The sequence below is a fragment of the Leucoraja erinacea genome, chromosome 15 (genome assembly GCF_028641065.1).
Source record: "Leucoraja erinacea ecotype New England chromosome 15, Leri_hhj_1, whole genome shotgun sequence".
Classification (NCBI taxonomy): Eukaryota; Metazoa; Chordata; class Chondrichthyes; order Rajiformes; family Rajidae; genus Leucoraja; species Leucoraja erinaceus.
In genome coordinates, this window is record NC_073391.1 from 22,328,146 (window position 1) to 22,352,551 (window position 24,406).

General features: G+C 41.2%; 2 protein-coding genes across 2 annotated transcripts in view; one reads left to right on the forward strand and one right to left on the reverse strand.

Annotated features, from left to right (window-relative positions):
* The first annotated feature begins 10,337 nt into the window (after window positions 1–10,337).
* Window positions 10,338–15,260, forward strand: adrb1 (adrenoceptor beta 1). Its single transcript, XM_055646898.1, is given in 2 exon segments — window positions 10,338–11,677; window positions 11,679–15,260. Coding segments are annotated over 2 exon segments (1,233 nt in total). The 5' UTR covers window positions 10,338–10,871; the 3' UTR covers window positions 12,106–15,260.
* A 6,415-nt stretch (window positions 15,261–21,675) lies between these two features.
* Window positions 21,676–24,406, reverse strand: part of ccdc186 (coiled-coil domain-containing protein 186) — a 78,933-nt gene continuing 76,202 nt past the window's right edge. Inside the window, 1 exon segment of the mRNA XM_055646899.1 lies at window positions 21,676–23,052. Within this exon segment, the coding sequence (XP_055502874.1) occupies window positions 22,972–23,052 (81 nt within the window). The 3' untranslated portion in view covers window positions 21,676–22,971.

The following is a 24,406-nucleotide window of genomic DNA, read 5'->3' on the forward strand; positions in this document are numbered from 1 at the left end:
TTTGCTCACCATGTCACAGGAGAGATGTTGCCAATCTGGAAAGGGTGCAGAGAAGATTTACGAGGATGTTGCCAGGACTCGAGGGCCTGAGCTATAGGGAGAGATTGAGCAGGCTAGGATTTTATTCCTTGGAGCACTTGGAGAATGAGGGGTGATCTTACAGAGGTGTATACAGTCATGAGAGGAATAGATTGGGTAAACACACAGTTGTTTGCCCAGTGTAGGGGAATCGATAACCAGAGGACATAGGTTTAAGTTGAAGGGGGAAAGATTTAATAGGAACCTGAGGGGCAAACTTTTTCATACAAAGGGTGGTGGGTGTAAGTAACATGCTGCCAGAAGAGGTAGTTGAGGCAGGTACTATTGCAACGTTGGTAGGACTTGTATACTGCCTCAACACAAAAGGATGATAAATCTATGATTTTTAGGTTATTTTTGGAGGACAGAGCAAGGTGCAGGGGAGAGAGGAATTGGGGTGGGTGCAGTTTACCTGCCTGATCCTTATCTTTGCTAAGACAACTTTTAATGGAGATGCTAAAGATTATGAGGGATTATCTATCTATCTATCTATCTATCTATCTATCTATCTATCTATCTATCTATCTATCTATCTATCTATCTATCCATCCATCTATCTATCCATCCATCCGTCTATCTATCCATCCGTCTATCTATCTATCTATCTATCTATCTATCTAATATATATCTATCTATCTATCTATCTATCTATCTATCTATCCTATCTATATCTATCTATCTATCTGTCTGTCTGTCTGTCTATCTATCTATCTATCTATCTATCTATCTATCTATCTATCTATCTATCTATCTATACATAACTAACTAAAACTTTGATCTTGTGCTCTTCCGGTTTGTCCGGTTTTTCTATTTGCGCAAGAACGTGATAGCGCTATGATTTTTTGTGAGCTCACTCACCATTCGCCTGTGTTGCGAGTGCAACAAGTTTCATCCCGATCGGTAGTATATTGTAAAAGTTAGCGAGGTTTAAAAATTGTAAAAATAGCGCGTGCGCAGATCGATCTCCTCTCCTGCAAGTCAGCGTCGCGCGGATTGGTCTCTTCTCCTGTCTCCTGGGACGGTCCGCCCCTTCCTGCACCATCGCATCTTTACTGGAGCTGAGGAACACGGCGGGTGGCCGGCGGAGGTCTCCAACCGGACACAATTTTCGGAGGGATCGGGAAGTGGCCCGGCGCGGCGCGGCCCGGCACGACACGGAGTTGGAGATGTTGCCAAATGGAAAGAGGAGAGTCTGATCCCGGTGGAGGAGAGCATCCAGCGCCCGCTGTAAGTCCCAAACGCACCGCCATTGCAACGTCCCGCAGTTCGAGCCCCTTACCCTCTGGTCCTCCTCTCTGGCTCCTGCCCCCCTCCCCCATGATACCGCCCTCTCCCCCATGGCTCTTCCCCGTCTTTTCTCTGAGCTCTCCCCCGCCCATACACCGGCGCGGCCGTATCTGCTGATGCTTCCGGGCCGAGGCAAGGATCCGAGGCCTGGCTCTAAGGGCACCGACGGCTAATGCTCCTCCGGGGCATGCAAGAAGGGAGAGGAGCGACAACCTCAAGATCCTGGGGAGGTGAGGAGGGTGTGTGGGGGAGGAGAGGGGATAGAGGGAGAGGAAGAGGGAGTAGAGGGGGGAGTGGGGGATGTAGTGAGTGGGGAATAGAGGGAGAGGAGAGCAGTGGGGGAGGTGAGGAGTGGGGAGGTAGGGGATAGAGGGACAGGAGAGGGGTAGGGAGGGGAGAGGAGTTATGGAGGGAGGGAGGGAGTGACTGAGGGTAGGGGAAAGGAGAGGGAGAGAGAGGTGAGGGAGGGATTGGGGGAGGTAGGAGGAGAGGGGAAAGAAGAGGGAGGGTGAAGAGGAGGGGGAGAGAGTGCTGGGGATGAGGGGAAATGAGCTACGCCTGTGCAGTTGGGGGGGGCTATGGGTGTGTGGTGGAATATTGCGTTGGGGGACCAAGCTTCCTGTGTGACAGGGACCCAACGCGTCCCACTTAGTCTCGTGAGCAAATAAACACATTGCCATAGCTGTGAAGCCCAAGAATGAACAGATACATATGTAAGATAATTAACACAAGAAAATGTCTCCAGATGCTGGGTTTTTTATTGCGGTTAACTATTATGATATAGCAAGCACTGCTTGGATAAGTGGAAACAACAATTTAATAAATAATTTACAAAGGGGCATTGCATGTGAAATTACAAGCCGTGCATTCCAAATCATAGCAACCTTATGATTATAGGGAGAGAGTGAGATTAATTGTTATCCCTTATAAAGCGCTGGTACAGGTTTGATGACCCAAATAGGCCTCTGTTCAGTGAAGTTCTATAATTTTAATCGCATACTCCATGAAAGGTAATTAACATATGTGATCAAAATTATTCTGCAAGATATTTGAAGAGTGGATTTTCTTCTAAGCAGTTGGAGTGCACGACCTGTTGCTCATTAAAAGGTTCACGTTTAGTGTGCTGGTGTTTGAGATAATAATGTTGACTCTTTAGAACTTTCCTGATTTAGTTCTGCTCATTGCCAAATTGCAAGGGTGCTTGGAAAATATGAGGCTTGATATAGAAATGACCAAATCTGGCATGGAAACCAATTACATGCAAAAACCATGTTCCTCAAATGCAAGATCATGTTGCAAAGTTTTCTGTCCTGTTTTTCCAAACATAAGGTTTATGGTATCCATGTTTGCTGTAGCTAGTTTTGAGCATTTAATTACCATGGTGTCTGATTATTTATGAAAGACACTAATAAACCTGTGATCTGGAAAATTACTTTGAAAGAATAACATGGATCAGTTGCACTGAGTAGTGTCATGAAGTCATACAGCACAGAACAGGCTCTTCAGTCTAGTTTGTCCATGCCACCAAGAATTAGTCCCATCTACCCACATTTGGTCCATATCCCTTTAAACCTTTCATATTGATGTACCTATCCAAACATCATTTAAATGTTGTTATGTACCTGCCTCAACTACTTCCTGTGGCAGCCTATTCCATATACTTACCACACTCTGCATGAAAATGTTGCCTCTCAAGTCATTATTGAATCTTTCCCCCTCTCACTTGAATGTATGCCCTCTTGGCTTGAATGTGTGCCCTCTAGTTCTTGATTCCCTTTCTCTGGGCAAAACAACTTGCTCTGGGCAAATTCCACCAATGTATTTCCCTCATGATTTTATGCTACTCTATAAGATCATCCCTTAACCTCCTGCATTCAAGTTCTAGCAATTGCCTCATAAATCTTCACAACACTCTTTCCATCTTAATGGCATCTTTCCGATAGTAGGGTGACCAAAATGGAACGTAGTACTCCGATTGCAATCTCACCAACATCTTGTACAACAGTAATAACATCCCATTTTCCATACCCAATTCTCTGACTGATAAAGGCCAACGTGCCAAAAATCTTCTTCATCATCCTAACTACCTGTGACACCACTTTCAGGTAATTATGTGCTCCTACTCTTAGATCCCTCTGTTCTGAAACACTCCTCAGGAAATTCAATGTGAAGGTCTTGCCCTAGTTTGACTTCCTAAAATGCACCATTTATCTAAATCAAACTCCATTTGCCATTACTCAGCCCACTTGCCCAGATGATCCCACAGATCCCACAATAATTCTTGATAACCATCTTCACTGTCTACAATACCACTTGTTTTAATGTGATCTACAAAGTTGTAAATCATGCCTCGTACACTCTCATCCAAATCGCTGATAGATGACAAATAGCAATAAGCCCAGCACCGATCCATTAGGCAACACCATTTGTCATGAGAAATAACCTTCCACTACCACCCTCTGCTTCCCACCATGAAGCCAATTCTATATCCAGATAGCTAGTTCTCCCTGGATCACAAAACAGCCCAATTAAATAACACAGGAATAATAAGAACAATTAGTAAATGTCAAATTATTGCAACAGGAAGTATTTATTAAGAATAGTATAATATAATCAACTGTTAATATATTATGCAAAGATCTAAGGTACCAGAATTTGTGGCTGAAAGAAAAACATTTGAAGGAGAAACTATTTTACATTTCTGCAATTATAATTATATGTTCAAATTTCAGACTAATAATAGCCCACATTCTGTAGTGAAGTGAAAGCACTAAATGCTAAGCTTGAAGGCGTGAAAGCTTAAAGAAAATCTCCACAAAAATGAAGCAAATGTGAAATGTATTTTGTCTTCTCTTACATTAATGGTAAATCATCTTTAAGCTAAAGGGATCTCTGATGTCCAGGAAGATTGATGTCTCCCACATCAGTCTCATTGGAGGATTCTCATAGAGAGCAAACCAAAGAGGATTCTCTAACTTCAACTCTTGCATCCCCTCTCTCTCTGTCTATAGTTGGACGATAGTTTCACTGTTGTCCTGTTGAGTTTCACTGTCTGTATGACTCGTTATCACCTACCCCACAGCCAACAATGGACTATTGTGGGCTCCACCTTTCCTTGATCATTGTTGTTTTTTGCATATATTTCATTCATTTATGCTATCTATTGTCTATATCTGTTGTTTTTCCTTTCCCCTGACCCTGAAGAAGGGTCTTGACCTGATTTCTTTTCTCCAGAGAGTTTTTTTGTATTGTATTGTATTGTATTCAAATTTATTGTCATTGTCTCAATTTGAGACAACGAAATGAATTTCCCTTACAGGCAGTATCATTAAAAAAATCACAAAGAAATAATAAAAATAAATAATAAATAAATAATAAAACATATTAAAAATAAAATTGAAATTGAATTAAAATTTTTAAAAAAGCACAAACACAGAAAGTCCACAACACAACATATATGGCACCAAGGTGAGGAAGGCACCATAGTCCAGCCAGCCTCCCCTCCGTGTTCATCCGTGGACGGGGCCTTCCGAGCACCCGCAGTCGCCGCCCCGGGTGGCCCGATGTTCAGGCCCTCACGCCGGGCAGGTGGAACGCCGACGCCGAACCCCGACGGTGAACATCCTCCTCAGCGGCCCGGACCTCCTGATCAGCCGTCTCCCGCTGCCGGAGTCTGCAGCTCCTGAGTCCGCAGGCCGAGCCGGGCAGAGTCGCAGGACCCCGCGTTGTTAGTCAGCGCCGCCCGCGTTGGGAGCTCCGCAAACCGCAGCTCCATGATGTCGGTGCAGCAGGTCCAGCACTCCGGGCTCCAGACGGCGACCCCCGGTAAGGCATCGCCAGCCCCGCGATGTTTCAGCGCTGTCCCGCCGCTGCTGGAGCTCCGGTCGATCCCGGCAGGAAAGGCCGCGCCAATCCAGGTAGGTAGGCCGCTGTGGGGGGAGGGGGGGGGCGAGGACGCGACTCGAATAATAGTCGCGTCCTCACCAGGAAGCGGCTGAAGTACGGTATCCCCCGCACCGTGCCCTCTTCCCCCACATAAAAACACCAAAAAAACACAAAAAAATACACTTTTACATAACTAAATAAACAAAAAAACAAAAAGATACTGGGCTGTAGGTGGAGGCTGCTGGCACCAGCGCCACCGGAAGTACAATACTGTGAGTGTAGCAAGGAACTGCAGATGCTGGTTTAAACCAAAGATAGACACAAAAAGCTAGAGTAACTCAGTGGGAAAGGCAAAATCTCTGGAGAGAAGTAAAGCGTGATGTTTTGGGTCGAGACCCTTCTTCAGACTGCAGGGTCGCGACCTGAAACGTCACCCATTCCTTCTCTCCACAGACGTTGCCTGTCCCGCTGAGTTACTCTAGCTTTTGTGTGTCTATCTTTGAGGAAAAGCTCAGATGTTTTCAACATTCTGCACAGAATGGAGCTGGGGCATGTTGGTCAAGGTGAGCAAGTTGGGCCAAAGGGCCTGTTTCCACACTGTAAGACTATATGATTCTATGTACCTTTGAAAGCATCTTACCCATATTCTTTGTAGCTTGCTTGATCAACTACTCCGTGCAAGACTGCAAGACATTGCAGAGAGTTGTGAATGTAGCCCTGTCCATCGCATAGACCACCCCCAGCCCATTGGCTACATCTATATTTCTTCATGCTTCAGGGAAGCAGCCAACGTAACCAAGGACCACTCACACACCTGTCATTCTCTCTTCTCCCCTCTCCCATCACATAGTTAGTAAAACAGTTGGAAAGCACATACCACCAGATTCAAGAACAATTTCTTCCCTACTGTTATCAGAATCTTGAAAGAACCTCTCATATACTAGGAATGGTCCTGATCTTCCAATCTACCTTGTGCGAACCTGCACTTTCTAAAAATCTGCATTTTCTCCATAGCTTTAACACTATATTCTACACTCTGTTCATTTTCTATTTTGCACCACCTGATATACTCATGAATGGTAAGATTTGCATGCTACCCAGGAATAGCTTCTCACTGTATCTTGCTACAGGTGACAAGATACCAATACCAATAGTAAACGTTTAGGCCAGAGACATGACATTACGGTAAAGACTGAAAAATCTTAAACTTAAAAAAATAACATTTAGTTTTAGTCTAAATCATGGTATTGTGAATTAATTCCAGTGGGGATTAAACTCTATAGAAAAGTAGATCTTCAGGATGAGGGAGATGAAGAAAAGTAAATGTGATTTTGTATGCCACAAGTAATCCAATTATACTACATTCAACTTGTGAGAATGTGAGAAAGCAATTTTGTTAACAATTCAATTTTCCCATTGCTGAGGCTGCAATAGTACAACTTGCTGAAGAACAGAATTTAACGTATGTAGACTGTGCGTTAAACTATGTACTTTGATGCCAGGAATCGTCCTTGGTTTTGTAGGGTAATAACAGTGCACACTTCATTGCAGAAAACCCAGCTCTCAAAGTTTCCCTTCATCAAACAGGTTCAATTTCATACTGTTCAAGAAGGAACTGCAGATGCTGGAAAATCGAAGGTACACAAAATTGCTGGAGAAACTCAGCGGGTGCAGCAGCATCTATGGAGCGAAGGAAATAGGCAATGTTTCGGGCCGAAACCCTTCTTCAGACTTGTGTCTGAAGAAGGTTTTCTCCAGCAATTTTGTGTACCTTCAATTTCATACTGTGCAATAGATATTTTTTTGCAGTTATAATGCATGAATAAATTAATAAATGAAGTACAAATAATTAACTGCAGTCAAAATCGAAACTATTAACTCAACAGATTTGCTTATGGCCAAATGAGTGCATCTCTGTTATTTCTATTGAGCATGATTTGCAGCCATATCATTAAAATAATTAAAGGTGGGTTAATGTGAATGATATTACACTTGCGTGGCGGCTTATTATTTATATTTATATATTTTTTTATTTTTATAGTCAAACACAATACAAAATAAAGTTTGATTATAGCCTGCAGAATTGGATAAATTCCAAAAGCAAAATATGAAAGGGTATCATAATAATTACACTGTTCATTTATGTCAGACAACAATGAATAAAGCATTTGCATGATTTCTTCAAGTAGAGACATTATATCTTTATAAAAAAACTAAAAAATATTAAACAGAACCTGCTCAGGGAATAATATCATAAAATAGATGTGTACAACCACCTTGCAATACATACACTGAGTCATGGACATCCCAGTGGTGCAGCCAGAACAGACACTGCCTAACAGTAACAGTTCCAGGTTCAATTCTGACCTCCAGTGGCATGAATGAGTGGCTTTTCTCCAGGTGCGCTAGTTGTCTCACACTTTCCATAGGAATGTGGATAGGTAGGTTAATTGTATACTCTCAATTATGCTTAGAGAATGGATATGTTGTAGAATCTGGCAGAAGTCAATGGGAATATAATGAAAATACGTTACAGGGAAAATAGTGGGGGGAGGGGGGGAGGGTGGGGGTGGGTGGGGGGGGGGGGGGGGGTTGGAATTGCACTGTGAGCTGGCATAGACTCTTGGGCCGAATGCCCCCCTTCTGTGTCAGAAGGAAATATGGAATCATGCCAAATCTTATGATGACATGAAAGGAAAAGATGAGTAAGTATTGAAAGAGAGTCCAGGTCATTCATAAACAAAGCACCATTTCAAAAAACTAAGAGGGGAAAATAATAATACTCATGATTTCAGGCCACATTTCATAAATGTTTTGAAAATCTTGTCGGGAATAATATTAGTTACTAAATAGTTTCAAATCAAAATAATATGTATTGTCATTGTCCGTTTGACAAAATGTTATTTCACAAGCTCTTCGTTAAGATAAATGGACAATGAATTCATGTCAAGCCAACTCTCTGAAGAGTGGCTAGCCATTAAAAGCATGAAGATAATAAAAGATGGACAAAGCTTGATTAACCTACAATAACTACAGCACTCACAGTGCCGTCCTGGCCTCTCTCCTGTTTATATTATTTAGCTCGGGTATTTATGCAATATTGTACAATTTACTGGCAGTACAAAGCAGGGAGTTGTGGAGCTCAATGTTAAGGAAAACGGTAAATCAAAAGTTAAGAAGTGAAGTCTAACCTGTCTGTTCCACAATTAGAGTACCACTGGCTTCTGAGGAAGCTATTGTCTCACAAAGAAAGGGTATTTTTCGTCTTCAGAATATTATAATTTATTTCAGATTTGCTTATCTTTTTATCGTTACTCTCAAAGCAGTGTTTGGATATAAAGGTCTCTACATAAATGCTAAATCATTAACAGCATTCATAAAAGATCATTGTAATTCCAGTATAGGTTTTTTTTGGAAGCCGTCACAACAAGTCAACAGAAATTTGATGACCAGTTTCCTTCGAATGTTGCTCTGTAAAAGCCGGCCATTCAGACTATTGAGCCCATGTTGTATTTTGCTCCATAGAACACATTTAAATCAATCCCACTCTTTAGTTTGTTCCTTTTACCACTGATATATTTTTTCAGGCCACAATTCCCATTCTAAATATATTTAAAATTACCACAAGAATCACCTGTGCAAATAATTGGACATTTTGACTGCTTTCCAGTCTAGCTTTTATTATTTTGTGTTATGCCTTAAACTTATTTGCCCCTGATACCTATAAACCATTCAGTAAAATTATTGGATTTACATACTAAACTTTATTGGAAAAAAAACATAGATCTGATAATTACCCATTTAACAAGATTCAAACCGACATGCATCCCATCAATATTTTGTTAACAATTAAAATTATTGTAGTTGTTATTTTATTTTCAGGTAATGCTATATGTGCACATAGCTTGTTAGCGTCTGTGTTTGTTAACATGTAGATAGCTTATTATTGAATATGAAGTTAGTTATTGTCATACAGCATAAGTGTGGGAAGGTAGTTTAGATACTACTTTGGCATTGGGCTTGGTTTTCTTAGGTGTGCATATATCCTGGTGTTATAGCTTTGTTGGAACTGCAAATGTGACATCTCTAAGAGAGTTGGAATGATTTGAAGATGGTCTGTCATACAAGGACAATAAGGATATTTCTTGGAATTCAAATTTTTACCGCGCAAAAAGGATTACATAATTAAAGTTCCCTTTCAAAACTTGCATTTTCACAGAATTGAAAATGTTGACAAATAAATTAGGTAACCGTAATCATAAAATCGTCATGTTATGAAATGATAAAGCTTAGAGAAAACTAGGGGAACAGTAGAGGTATGTAAATCAGCTGTCAAATATATCCAATCCAGTGCCAAATAATCGCTTAAAAATAGACACATGTTTTATTAAAGATCCGAGTAAAACTTATCAAGTGTAATGATTAAAACCGATATTTCAATGATCATTGAAATGTCCTTCTTCCGTGTGGTAAGATTTAAAAATATACCTGAACAGTAAGAAGTGCGATTGAAATTGGTGTTTTTTTTATTGATTAGGGCTGATCAGTGTTTAATATATTTTTTTCACTTGCTTGCCTTTAGGTGTTGAGAACAAACTTTACAAGTATGTCATATATGTGACATGTTCTCTTTAACATGTTGGGGGGGGGGGGGGGGGGGGGGGGGGGGGGATAACGAAATCTGCACTGTACAAAAGACGACTGCACATGGAATTAAAGGTGGTTAGCGGACCGGGTGCTGCTTTATCATTTCTTTATCATTTCTGCTGTTAAGATCTTCGATTTAAGTGAAGATGTGAAAAGCAGTCTGTAACTCGAATGCAGACGCGCGGCGAGGGAACGCCGCTGCCGACGGCCGGCTTGCTGCAAAGAGTTGCGTGCTTTTTATCAGAGGCGGACACTTTAATTGCATTACGAGTTTCAGGCGAGCAACAGGGTGTACAATCGCCGAACGGCAAATAATCTTTTCAAACAGTGCTGATGAGGAAAAGGGTGGGACCTATTCCACGGCCTCTGAAAAGTAGAACTAGTTATGCATGCAGTCTGTTGCTGCCCAACGAAATATAAAATGAGCAAAGACTTACCATAACTCTCTGGGTAGTTCTATCAGCTTAATTCCATAGCACTGCTATTTGAGAATTTCTAAAATGGAAATGAAGAGCAGGTGTAATTTGCTAACTGCTACGACGCTCCTTGGTAAACTTTTGACCATTTGTTTGTGTTGACCTTGTAGGGAGATTTTGTTTGTTTTTTAAACCTTTAACTTTTTTGCAAAATCCAAGGATTTTTGTTTGACTGCGTCCGTAATTTACAAACCTCCTTCTGAAGAAAACTAATAGAGCACACGGAGACAATTGTTTGGAAAGTTTGCTTGGTGTTGGGGCTGTGAGCTCTGCACAGGGTCGTTGAACAAAGAGGTGGTGTCGGAGAGAGAGAGCAGGGTGGCAGCTTATTGGATTAAGCGGCCGGCAACGTAAGAGGGGCGGGCGGGCCGCTTATCTGAAGCAAGCCGCCTGTTGCTGGTGGCAATGCACTAGGATGAGAAGAAAGCAACATCGGCGGGGAGACGTGTGGATGAGACTCCCTGACTGCCCCCACCTTCACTAGCAGCGGCACCCACAATGGGAGACGGACATTCCTCTCTGGGTTGCCACAATAATAAATCAACCGCAATAATATTTGTCAACCCTGCGAACGGGGTAAGTCCAAGCCTGCCTCATCAGCAAGACTTTTCTGAGCAGTGGGTGATAGGCATGGGCACAGTCATGGCAATCATCGTCCTGATCATCGTGTTGGGCAACCTGCTAGTAGTTTATGCCATCGCAAAGAACCAGCGGCTCCAGACCCTAACCAATGTTTTCATTGTATCTCTGGCCTGTGCAGATCTGATTATGGGACTGTTGGTGGTCCCGCTCGGCGCGACCTTGGTGGTGCGAGGTAACTGGCTGTACGGCTCGGTTTTCTGCGAAATGTGGACTTCAGTCGACGTGCTTTGTGTGACAGCCAGCATCGAGACCCTGTGCGTGATCGCTATAGACCGTTACATCGCCATAACCTCTCCCTTCCGCTACCAGAATTTGCTCACTAAGACCAGGGCGCGGGTGATCGTGTGTGTGGTCTGGGCGATCTCCGCGCTCATCTCCTTGCTCCCCATCATGATGCATTGGTGGAGAGACGACGGGCCCGATGCTATCCGCTGTTACAACGACCCATGTTGCTGCGACTTCGTGACCAACAAAGCCTACGCCGTTGCCTCGTCCATTATCTCCTTCTACTTGCCCCTGCTCATCATGATCTTCGTGTATGCCCGCGTCTTTCAAGAAGCCAAGAAGCAGATGAAGAAGATCGACAAGTGCGAGGGAAGGTTTTTACACCAGTCACTTCATTCCAAACGGCAGGGCAAACCGCAGGAGACCATCCCGGATTACAGCCATCAGGGACCACAAGGCTCTGAAGACTCTGGGGATTATTATGGGGACTTTCACCCTTTGCTGGCTGCCTTTCTTTCTGGCAAACGTGGTGAAGGCGTTCCGTCCCGACATGGTGCCTGAAAAGCTATTTCTATTTCTCAACTGGCTGGGCTATGTCAACTCTGGGTTCAACCCTATCATTTACTGCAAGAGTCCCGACTTCAGGGCGGCCTTTAAGAAGTTGCTCTTCTGCCCCAGTGCAGCCGACAGCAGTCTGTACACGGGCTCTGGGGAATTGTCCCGCTGCTCAGGAATGTTCGGCAGTACTCTGGACCCCAGTAGCCTGGAGATGTGGTCAGCGTGGAGCAGGGCGCGGGAGAGCAACGGGGGCGACGTGGACTCGCAGGACAACCTCCGCCAGGAAGACGAAGAGTCGCAGTTCTAGGACGCACCCGACCGACCCACAGATTCGCAGCGAACGCAGTCTGCGAACACAAACCAGGTCCGAAACCCGGGAAGCCTTTATGGTTGGAGAGCCGTCACCGCTCAGTCCATCTGTACGCGACACATCATTGTAAAACGACCGCAGAATCTTCACCACAGATCTCTTCTTCAGCGTTCTCCCTCGGCAATATTAGAGGAGACATTCAAAAGCACTTCATGTCAACACTAAGATTTGGACTTGGGTAAAGAATCCAACATTCTCAGCGGAGCAGGCAATGGTGATGGCCGGGATCATCTGAACGATGAAGGAAGAGACTGGGCCAGTTTTGCTGTGAAAATGGATTTCCTTGGTTCAATTACATTCCACAGCGAAAGGAGATTTCCGATAAAGTCGAGACCCCCTCCCCGCACCCTGCCTTCCAAGTCGATTGCCTTAACATAGATGGCCATTGGACAGCAAATACTGTACTCCTGTTGTGATGTGGTCACTTTAAACATTATAGAATATGTGTAACAGAGCAACCACAATCTTTAGTTTAAAAAACGACGACCACACTGGCCGGACTTTCTAAGGAGATTTGAGAGAACTGCTCAGTATATCACATTATTCTCTGAACCCCTCTCCCTCCCCTCCACCCCACCCTCGCCTTTATATCGTGCTGTACGCGAGCTTTGGAAGTATCGATGTTCAAGAATGGATGCTGCCAAATTCATGGTAAGATTGTGTGCTGAATGACACTACCTCCGGCTGTACAGCTTATGTACAGGTATATTTATGTTACGTATTGTTTATATTAAACAAGACGCATTTTATATATTTAAAAATAGGTGAACCAACCTGCAACCTCAGTTAACAGTGCTCAAGATGGATGAAGATAAGACTATTACTTACAGTGCCCTCCATAATGTTTGGGACAAAGACCCATCATTTATTTATTTGCCTTTGTGCTCCACAATTTGAGATTTGTAATATAAAAAAATCACATGTGGTTAAAGTGCGCATTGTCAGATTTTATTAAAGGGTGTTTTTATGCATTTTGGTTTCACCGTGTAGAAATTACAGCTGTGTTTATACATAGTCCCCCCCCATTTCAGGGCACCATAATGTTTGGGACACATGGCTTTACCTGCGTTTGTAATTGCTCAGGTGTGTTTAATTGCCTCCTCAATGCAGGTATAAGAGAGGTCTTAGCACCTAGTCATTCCTCCAGTCTTTCCCTCAGCTTTGGAAACTTGTATTGCTGTTTATCAATATGAGAACCAAAGTTGTGCCAAAGTTGAAGTCAAAGAAGCCATTATGAGACTGAGAAACAAGAATAAACTGTTAAGAGACATCTGCCAAACCTTAGGCTGACCAAAATCAACTGTTTGGAGCATCATTCAGAAGAAAGAGAGCACTGGTGAGCTTACTAATCGCAAAGGGACTGGCAGGCCAAGGAAGACCTGCACAGCTGATGACAGAAGAATTCTCTCTGTAATAAAGAAAATACCCCAAACACCTGTCTGGCAGATCAGAAACACTCTTCAGGAGTCAGGTGTGGATTTCTCAATGACCACTGTCCGCAGAACACTTCATGAACAAAAATACAAAGGCTACACTGCAAGATGCAAACTACTGGTTAGCCGCAAAAATAGGATGGCCGAGATACAGTTTGCCAAGAAATACTTAAATGAGCAACCACAGTTCTGGATAAAGGTTTTGTGGACAGATGAGATGAAGATTAACTTATATCAGTGTGATGGCAAGAGCAAAGTATGGAGGAGAAAAGGAACTGCCCAAGATCCAAAGCATACCACCTCATCTGTGAAACACGGTGGTGGACACATCCGATCTGCTCAAGTTCAAACAAATGCCTCAATACTCATTGGCCTGCAAATCATTCTACAGCAAGACAAAGATCCCAAACATACTGCTAAAGCAACAAAGGAGTTTTTCAAAGCTAAAAAATTGTCAATTCTTGAGCGGCCAAGTCATCACCGAATCTGAACCCAATTGAGCATGGCTTTTATATGCTGAAGAGAAAACTTGAAGGGGACTAGCCCCCAAAACAAGCATAAGCTAAAGATGGTTGTAATACCGGCCTGGCAGAGCATCACCAGAGAAGACATCCAGCAACTGGTGATGTCCATGAAACACAGACTTCAATCAGTCATTGCATGCAAAGGATATGCAACAAATTGATAAACATGACTACTTTCATTTACATGACATTGCTGTGTCCTAAACATTATGGTGCCCTGAAATGGAGGGACTATGTATAAACACTGCTGTAATGTATAAACATGGCCTTTATTAAAATCTGACAATGTGCACTTTAACCACATGTGATTTTTTTTTCTATTACAAATCTCAAACTGTGGAGTACAGATGCAAATAAATAAATTATGGGTCTTTTTCCCCAAACCTTATGGAGGGCACTGTATTTAATATAAACTAAAGTCCACCGAGGACCAACCCAATCTACATGCAGTCCTTGAAAATGTTTAAAGTTGGTCATTCTTGAACGTGGACGTTATCTCTCTGTAAGTTATTGCTACCTTGCTAAAAGTATCGCTAAAATATCCTGCCAGACGTTCGGAAACAAAGTATTGGTTTCGGTGAGGAAACCGGAGAAAAGCGGTCTGGTGTTTCATTTTGTACTGTAACATTTCCCAAGTAAAAAAAATGTATCCTACTCCATGAAGTTCACGTGTTGTCGTGTATAATATACTTGTCACAACGTCTGCTTTCTCGCAAATATTTATATATGTAGTTACCTTTGAACGTGTGGCTATTTGGTATATGTGCAATAAACGTAATGAAACATTTCACGTGGATGTTTATATTACCTTTAAATAAGTTGAGCTCCGAGCTCGCCGTGTTTCCATTATCGTTAAACAGTCAGTGCATGAGTCGCTGGTAAGGCCCGTGATGAAATGTGCTTGTAAAAACGATGTCATATGTAGTTTCCACGTGTGAGTAGGTTTCAATTGCAAGACATGTCCCGTTTGGTTAAATGGCAATGCTACCGTGCACCTTTTAAGGATAAAAATGCGTACTCGTAGAACACGCAGGCAATATTTAGGTAATTTTAACTCGCTGGAAGTTTAAAATAAATTATTCCTACCGCTTTCACATAACCGTCTTGATGCTAAGATGACATTGTCAAGATGTATTCAGTTTATGGACCATGTGTTGCAACGGAGTTTGAAAAAATTAAAACGTATTTCCGTCGCACCAACTTAATCTGAGGCTCCCAGAACGTGTAATTGATTGGGATATAAATCACGGGCTCGGGTCGTCAGGCTGTGTGACTCAGGGCCGGTGCGATGATGTTTACCAATACTCCTTGCCGCGAGAGCTAAATTTATTGTTTGTTTGGCAGCCTTAACATTCTTCGCTGATTTATGACAGTGGCGGTAAACAAACAGGGAAAGATTAAATTCACAACCGTTATTAAACGCCCCGCCACCCCCAAGTAAATCCCGGCAACGAAAAAAACGAGCAGAAAACGTGCCGCATTTCTCGATAGCTCATTTAAAATAAAATATTCAAAATAGGCTCGGTCATACACGAGTTGATCATACATCTGCCATTCAAGAGTTAGTAGTTTTTTACGACGGGTCAGTAGTAAAATTGCAGTGCTTACTTAGACACTACACTATTGTAAATTGGGTGCAAAGTAATTTGTACAATAATGTGTGTACATTTTAGTTCAGAATTACCTTTAAATAATTCAGAATATTACAGAACGTCGGAAATTGCGACGCGTTGAGACGAAAAAGAAGTTGACTTGGGTGGAATTACACTCCTTCGGTCGTGAATTCCGCTGCTGGAGCGTTCGCATCTACTGGAATGGGGTTACCGCTGCCTCACACACCCGCAGCTTGTGTTTCCTACTTTTCACAACTATTCAATGCTGGAAGGCTACTGGCTCCGATTGGCATGACCTCCTGCAAGGCTGTTGAAGCCCTTTCTAATGGTACCTGGTGCTTAGCATCTTCGGTCTGGTGCAGAGATGCTGGTACCTGCTACTTACTGGTCACCGCCCTTACTCCCCTCAAACAACCAGAGGCGCCGGAGTTGTTTCCTTCATTGGACACCGGCACCCAGAGTTGACTCTCTTGCTGGAAGAGTGGCTTCTCAATTGGCAGGTCGAAGCTCAGCATTGCCAAGCCCAGGGGCCACAGTCCTTACTGCAAAGTCACACAAGTCATTAACCTTTCAAAACCCGGCAGAGCAAACACGGTCCCAAGTGTTTCTTTAAAACTCGTTCAATTACTTTATGGAGGCGACAGTCCATGTTCAATTGCTTGTTAGCAAGCTCTCATGTACATCAAAGGTCAGTAAACCTTGACTGTGGTCTGGTAAATAACCATACCCATTTTACCTTTACAGCTCGTTTCCCAGTCTTGGTTCAATGGTAATCACCTCATCTTTACGCAGTGAAAAACAACATAATTGAGAGCTCTGAAATTGTTCCGTTTTGGCAACTGCTGGTAGACGTTAAGGAGCATTGTGGGACAAAAATCACAACATAATAAAACCAATTCCTGGCTTTAACAAATCAGTGAACAAAACCTCAGCTTTTTCCACATTAAACAAAAAAACAATTAATCTGAACTCCAGGTTTCTACTGAAATTAAGGGAAAGGCTGTCATTTCAAACGAAAGAAAACCAGACCCATGTAACTAAACTGTTCATTGTAGTTTGTCCATGTTTAGAATTGGAGAATTCATCTGCAATGTGTTGGGAGTGGTGACTTGTTGCAAGGTCACCAGTAGAAATGAGATCTCCAAGCATATTCTATGTCATAATAAAATACTGACTACTAATAGATGGCTTGCAAAACCACCTCAGAAGTTACACACCACATATTGTCCCATTAATCCTACCATCGTATTAAATCAGAAAGCGAGTATGCAACTGCACAATGATTTCAAACACAACCTGGGTGGATACATCAGTGCAGTACTGAAGGTGTTGTCAGATTGTCATCTTTCATCTCTGCAAGATATGGCCTCTTCTATGCACATGTGAATGCAATGGAATTTCTGATGTTTGAAAGGTGCCAATCTCTTTCAGTGTATTTTATCTATCAAGTGTGCAACTCAAAAGTAAGAGAAATTACTTATGCAATGTCATCTCATGATGGTATTGGGAATGCAAGAGGGTACACAGAGACTTAAGGAATGGAGTAGTTCATATGGCATGTTGAGCCTGCTCTGCCATACAATGTTTGATCCGATCTTGGCCACCACTTTACCCAAACATTCTTGGCTCCTCTGTAAACAAAAAAGTTCAACCTGGAGTATATTAAATAATGTGCTTGGATACAGAATTCCAAATGGCCACAATCTCCTGACAAAACAAATTCCTTCTCATCTATCCTAAGTGAGTGATCTCTTATTTTAATACTATTTAAAGACCCCCCACAAGAAGAAACATCCTCTCAGCATTGAAATCTTTTTTTCAGGTTAGATCATCTCTCATTCTTCTAAACTCCAATGAGTAAGGCTCAAGCTCCTCAACTCTTCCTCATAAGACAACATCTCTATCACAGGAAACAACCAACTGGTCAATCTACTTTGAATTGTCTCCAATGTACATCCCTCCTTAAATAAGATAAAAACATGGCACTCCACACGTGTGATCTCTCCAACACGCTGCATAGTTGCGAAAATAGTTCCTTAGTTTCCGCATTTATTTCTTTTGCAATCAAGGCCATTATTCTATTTCCCTTCCTCTGTGTACCTGCATGCTTACTTTCTAAGATTGCTCAGCACTTGAGCATTCTGTAGTCTCTCTCCAAATATGCAATAGTTTATTTCTCTATTCTTTGAACCAAAGTGGATAGCCCCACCTTTCCCCTCATCCAACTCCATCTACCAAAATTTTGACTACTTGTTTAACTTAGATATTTTGTTACGCTGATTCTTAGTGTGAGCATCACAAATAATTTTTCCACCCACCTTTGCACAAATTAATCTTCAGCCTTTGGCTTGTCTTTCTAAAAATGACCTATTTATCCTAAAGGGCCTCAGTTTAAAAAATAATCTAATTCGTGGTAAGTACGTAGAATGTACGCAGCGGCTACGTCGGAGCTCGTGGATGTTTCCTAGCGGCTCGTAATGCTAACGGCAGGTACTCGGGAAACACGGTAACTCGTGAAGTTTTTTCAGCACTGTGAAAAATGTTCACGAGAGCCCCGAGTACCTACGAATGGCTATTACTGTAATTCTCTGAGTTCGAATCAGGGGAAACTCGGGAGAACTCTTGAATTACCTCATACAGTAGGACAGGCCCTTAACTCTCTTTTTCTCTAATTAGACAATTTTCTATCCCTGTTAATATATAACCAACCCTCAGTGCCATGAACTCATACCATGTGCATTTGACCATCACATCTTACTGAATGGAAATCTAAGTTTCTTACTCACACACTGAATTTGAAAAGTTACCATGTTATGACCACTCTTAGTGAAATTAATTAATTCGCACATGAGCACATCTAAAACAGTTTGTTCCCTTGTTTTCTAGTGATATTTAGGAAATGAAATAGCTAAATTTGTGTGCTTATTAGTTCCATGCTGCATTGTTCTAACGTGCGATATCAAACATATTCTCTGAACGTATTCTCGACTACTTTGGTTGATACAATTTGTCCAACTTAAATAAAGTTTAAAGTTACTCATAATGATTGCAGTATTTTTTTTCCAACCCCGATATTTCTTGGAGTTATAACAGTATAACTACTGTTAGGGTGTTCGTAGACAACTCACACCAGTAATTTTACCTTTTTCTTTAAATTTCCAATCAAACTGATTCCAGATCTTGATCTTCTAAGCTACCGTACTGATTTCTTCCTTTGTTAGAGAGACAGCTAACCTTATTTTCCTTTGATCACCCATCCACAGAATATCCTGGCAAAGCTAAAAATCAAACGTATTGGAAGCAATTAGCAGAATTAAGAACTATATTTGACACAATACAAATATTGTGTTTAGTAAAATAAATGTACCCATTGCTGGATGAATAGAAACACATTGTTCCCAATCCTTCTCAGATTCAAATGAACGTTTTTCTCCCCTCACTCTTACCATAATAAGGTATCAAAGTATCCTCTTTTCTCAAAATATAATGATTGTAATGCAGAATGGGGACCATCAGCAAGTACACCCAAGTCCTCAACATACTATCACATCCAAATTTAAGCTTAAGTAATGTGCATGGATAGCAAGGAAGGAATGTTAGACTCATAGCTACTTTCGATTACACAAGGAACACATCTTCTTAAATCATATCAAAACATTTCCCCCTTTTTCCTGATAATTTTCACCCAGAGTTAGAGAAGGCCTGAAGAGGTGAATGGGAGTTAAAATAGCTTTTTACCAATGGAAGAGAAATTAGGTTTTAACAAATTAACCTATAGGGGAAGCCCCCTCACATGATTACACCATCAGGGCAATCGAAGCTGAAAGGCAGAGTGTGGGAAAGTCAATTTACACTTTAATATTCAGAAAATCAGAAGTTTAAGCAAATGTTTATAACATGAAGTTCCTGCTGACTTTAGATGTTATATGTAATAAATGTGGTCATTAGTCTACATCTTACATTTTCTGTACAGGAAACCAAAATAGTTTTTTGAAGACAATGATATAATAAATTCTGAAATCTATATATGCATGAGATACTCAATTACTGGCACAATTTATTTTGTAAAATTAATAATTAATTTTGTGATTCATTCTTAATAGGAGTTTGTAAAGGAAATTTACATCAGACATACTCTTCTTACCTTTTCTGACTGCCTCCTTAAAGAACTGCCCCAAAGCCTTTTATTCCTTTACCTTGGTCCAGCCTATTATCCACTTTGTTCACTCATGAACAGATACTAACAGTGACTCACTGTCTCAAACCTGAGCACCCAGCTATGCCAGATAACACCATGGGTTTTTTTTTTCTGTAACAGATGCAAACAGAACTGGAAGTTTTTGTTGGTTACAGTTGAATGGATAAAAAATTGGCTTCATGGAAGGAAGCAGAGGGTGATGGTGGAAGGTTGCTTCTCAGACTGGAGGCCTGTGACTAGTGGTTTGCCTCAGGGTTTGGTGCTGGGCCCGTTACTGTTTGTCATCTACATCAACGACATGGATACCATACATGGCAAGATCAGCAAGTTTTCTGAAAATACAAAAGTGGGTGGTTTTGCAGATAGAGAAGATGGGTGTGAAAAATTGTAGCAGGATCTTGATAGATTGGCCAGGTGGGCTGAGGAATGGTTGATGGAACTAATACAGAGAAATGAGGTGTTGCAATTTAGGAAATCTAACATGGGCAGGACCTACACAGCAAATGGTAGGGCTCTGGGGAGTGTTGTAGAGCAGAGGGATCTAGGAGTGCAGATGCATGGTTCATTGAAGGTCGAGTCACAGGTAGATAAGGTGGTCAAAAAGGCTTTTTGGTACATTGGCCTTCATCAGTCAGCGTATTGAGTATAGGGAGGTCATGTTGCTGTTGTATAAGACGTTGATGAGACCGTATTTAGAGTATTGTGTTCAGTTCTGAGCACCATGTTGAAAGATGTTGTCAAACTGGAAAGAGGACAGAGAATATTTACGAGGATTAAAGGGTCTGAGCTATAGGGAGAGGTTGAGTAAGCTGGGACACTATTCACTGGAGTACAGGAGGATGAGCAGTGATCTTATAGTGGTGTATAAAATTATGACAGGAATAGATCGGGTAGATGTACAGTCTCTTGCCCAGAGTAGGTGAATCGAGGACCGAAGGACATAGGTTTAAGGTGAAGGGGAAAAGATTTAATAGGAATCTGAGGGGTGGTTTGGAGGGATTATGGACCAAACGCAGGCAGGCGGGACTAGTGTAGCTGGGACATGTTGGCTGGTGTGGGCAAGTTGGGCCGAAGGGCCAGTTTCCACACTATCACTCCATGACATTGGCAGAAGTTTCACTTCCTAAATATCGTAGAAGACATTGCCATAGACTTTGGATGAAACACTGAACTGCTCTCTCAAGCACACGTAAAATCACTCCCAGCACTATTCAAAGGAAAAGAAGGCACGTTCCATGGTTTATATTCTGTATCACTATCACTGAAAGACACAATCTACATGTGATCGTCCTGAGTTTGGATTAACAACAGCATTTTTTACATTAAATTAGAGATCAGACTTCTAAAGATCCTCGAAGATAGACACAAAAAGCTGGAGTAGCTCTGCGAGAAACAGGCAGCATCTCTGAAGAGAAGGAATGGGTGACGTTTCGGGTCGAGAATCTTCCTCGCTGGCTTCACGGCATAATAGGACTTTGAGGCTTGGAAAACAGAACATGTTTTTGCTCCTTCGCTTGGAAGAAATGCTACTTATTGTACAGTGCATTCTTTGTTATTGCATAATTAAAACATGGGATATATATCAAACTAAAAAAAATTGAGGAGGCATGTTTCACAAATTGAAGAACCTGGTGATGCTTCCAAAGCACCTATAAGAGGCAACCATACTTTGCAGGATTCATTTCCCTTTGAAATTGAGATTTAAAAAAACAATTGGATTATCTAAGATAGCAGCAAAATAAGACACAAAATGTAATTTTATTCATCCAATATGCCATATATACATATAATAGATTAAAACTTTAAAAACTGTCCTCTTTATACAGAAATGTATCTACAACTTAATTTTACAAATTAATTTCCAAAGTAAACTACAGCACTTTTGCAACAGAAAGTAAATGAACTGAAATAAAAATTAAAGTTGAAACAGGTTTGTGCTAAAATAACAGACATGTACTGTGTAATTTGGAAGGCAATAATTTGAGTTTAAAGTGCATTTCCATTATTTTTCTGGAGAAAAAAAAACTTTCTTAAAAATAATCAGATCTCATCCAACAGCAGTGCCAGAATCTAGCCTCCAATTGAGGAATTTCAAGTAGACACATTGATGAATGTACATTATTTGTAGGTAATCTGAGAAACTAGTTATTAATCACAGAATTCAGTCTGATTACCATCTTTAGTTCTTTTTCAACAAACTGTAATTACTTAGCTTACAATTCGTCAAAAATCTAAATTATTTTTCATAATCAGCATTGATAATATTCCATTACAATAAACGGATCATCCACTTACATGAAAAATAATTCAATCACGAGCCAAAATACCATGACCTGCTTAGCAGATTTGGTTTGCATGTCACTTAATTGGACTGGAAATCCATTAATTTGGTTTATCAGACATAATGTAAAAATCAGAGGAATGAAATTATTCAATTTCTAAAAAGTTTTACTCAAAGTACTGTCAGTGTCAAAGGAAGAAGAGAAAATTGTCAGACACTGGATGGATATGCACTTTATTTGCCTCAGCCCTATTTGAATTTAGAAATTTTAGAAATCAAAAGAACACTAAAATGAAAACTTAGGTTGTCAGCTAAAAATTGCCCAGAGTTGCATTGTGTAATTGCACTATAGTCCCAAAACCTTCATGATAGACCATTCTTATCTAGGTATACAAGGTATTCATTGTTTTTTTTAAGAACAACAAAGAGCTTCGAAGAATGATCAACATCCATTAGTCGCTATTCTGAGCTGATTGCAGCAGTCTTCATTCATTATTTTAAGGAGCAGATTTATAGTTATACGTTCGATAACTTGGAGTGTTAACATAAAATTTGCTTCAGAAAGATGTTTCTCAAAAGTCAATTCAGCATAATGAGTATTCCAAACCTGCGTCTCGGTAGAAGCAACATTATCTCTTGTGAAGGCAGATAAAAAATCCTTGTCTGAGTCACGAGTGATGTACGATCCCTGCCTGACTGGCACCTGTTCCCTTGAATTCACAATGGAGTTGCTTAAACTGAGAACAGTGCCAATTCAGTGCTTTAGTTGTTGCTCCAATTCATGCTGGCACTTGATCAGACGTTCTATTTCTGCACCCAGCGTCTGCAAGTTTTCCTGTAATTAAAAATCACATTGAAAAATTAGTGCTTTGCTTTCTGGTGGTTGTATTATTGGCTAGAAACAATGAAAAACAGACATTGTAGCCTATATATTGGATGACCAAATCAAAATACTGTTGAATAACCATGTACAGGCCCACCACTGATTTTCCGGCAACTAATGGCCAGCACCTCCTTTAATCTCGACAAGATTACGAGAATGCACTGAAATTTCCGGAAGCCCCTCACAAAATTGTGCTGCCTTGGCTGGGTAAGGCAACCAATCTCGACCTCATCGGGACTTCCGATTGGCAGGGCAAATTTGTCCCCCGCACGCGGGGTTCTGGGACTCCGCCAGATTTATTCCCATAGCTGACTTCCAATACCAACTTTGCGGGCCAGTACCTCAGCCCCCGGCAGCTTAGGCGGACCGTTCGACTCCACTCGGAGGCAGGACCTTCATTGGTCTGACTAAAAGGATAATCCGGCAAGACTCTGGAACCAAGGGCGCCGGAAAATTGGTGGTGGTCCTGTACATGGTCATTTAACAGTATTTTGAGTATGTTCAGCAGACTTGCTCAATATATTGCATTACTGTAGCACCACCTTGTGCCGAATGTGCAAAGTCCACTTCTAACGTTAATGAGCTCTATAATCTTCCCCTGCCTCCACTTTCCAATTGACCTCTGACAAATACAAATTTCTCCAAAATTATTGAGAAATCTAAATAAAAATTGAATTTGTTGCATGGATAACATGGACGAAACCACGGGGATAAAAAAAATATTCTTGTTGTTTTAGTTTTAAAGCAATTTGGTGGAAATTTGCAATTAATTGCAACAGCATTTTTATGTTATCAATATTGAAACTGCCAACTTTCATAGATTTAGTGGAATGTTATGAATTAATTGAATGCTACAACTTATTTTGTGTACGAACCAGAATGCATAAATAAATTTCCAAGAGCATTTTAGGTATGAATAATTATTTGCAATCTTTTTATTCTATAATATCCACATGAAAAATTAACGTTGAAAGGATTGATGGACAAAACATAGTAGAAAGCATTAATGTCACTTGGTAACATTGATAATGTTGCTTACAGTGCCCTCCATAATGTTTGGGACAAAGACCCATCATTTATTTATTTGCCTCTGTACTCCACAATTTGAGATTTGTAATAGAAAAAAAATTACATGTGGTTAAAGTGTACATTGTCAGATTTTAAAAAAAGGCCATTTTTACACAGTTTGGTTTCACCATGTAGAAATTACAGTAGTTTTTATACATAGTCCCCACATCTCAGGGCACCATAATGTTTGGGACACATGGCTTTACGGGTGTTTGCAATTGATCAGGTGTGTTTAATT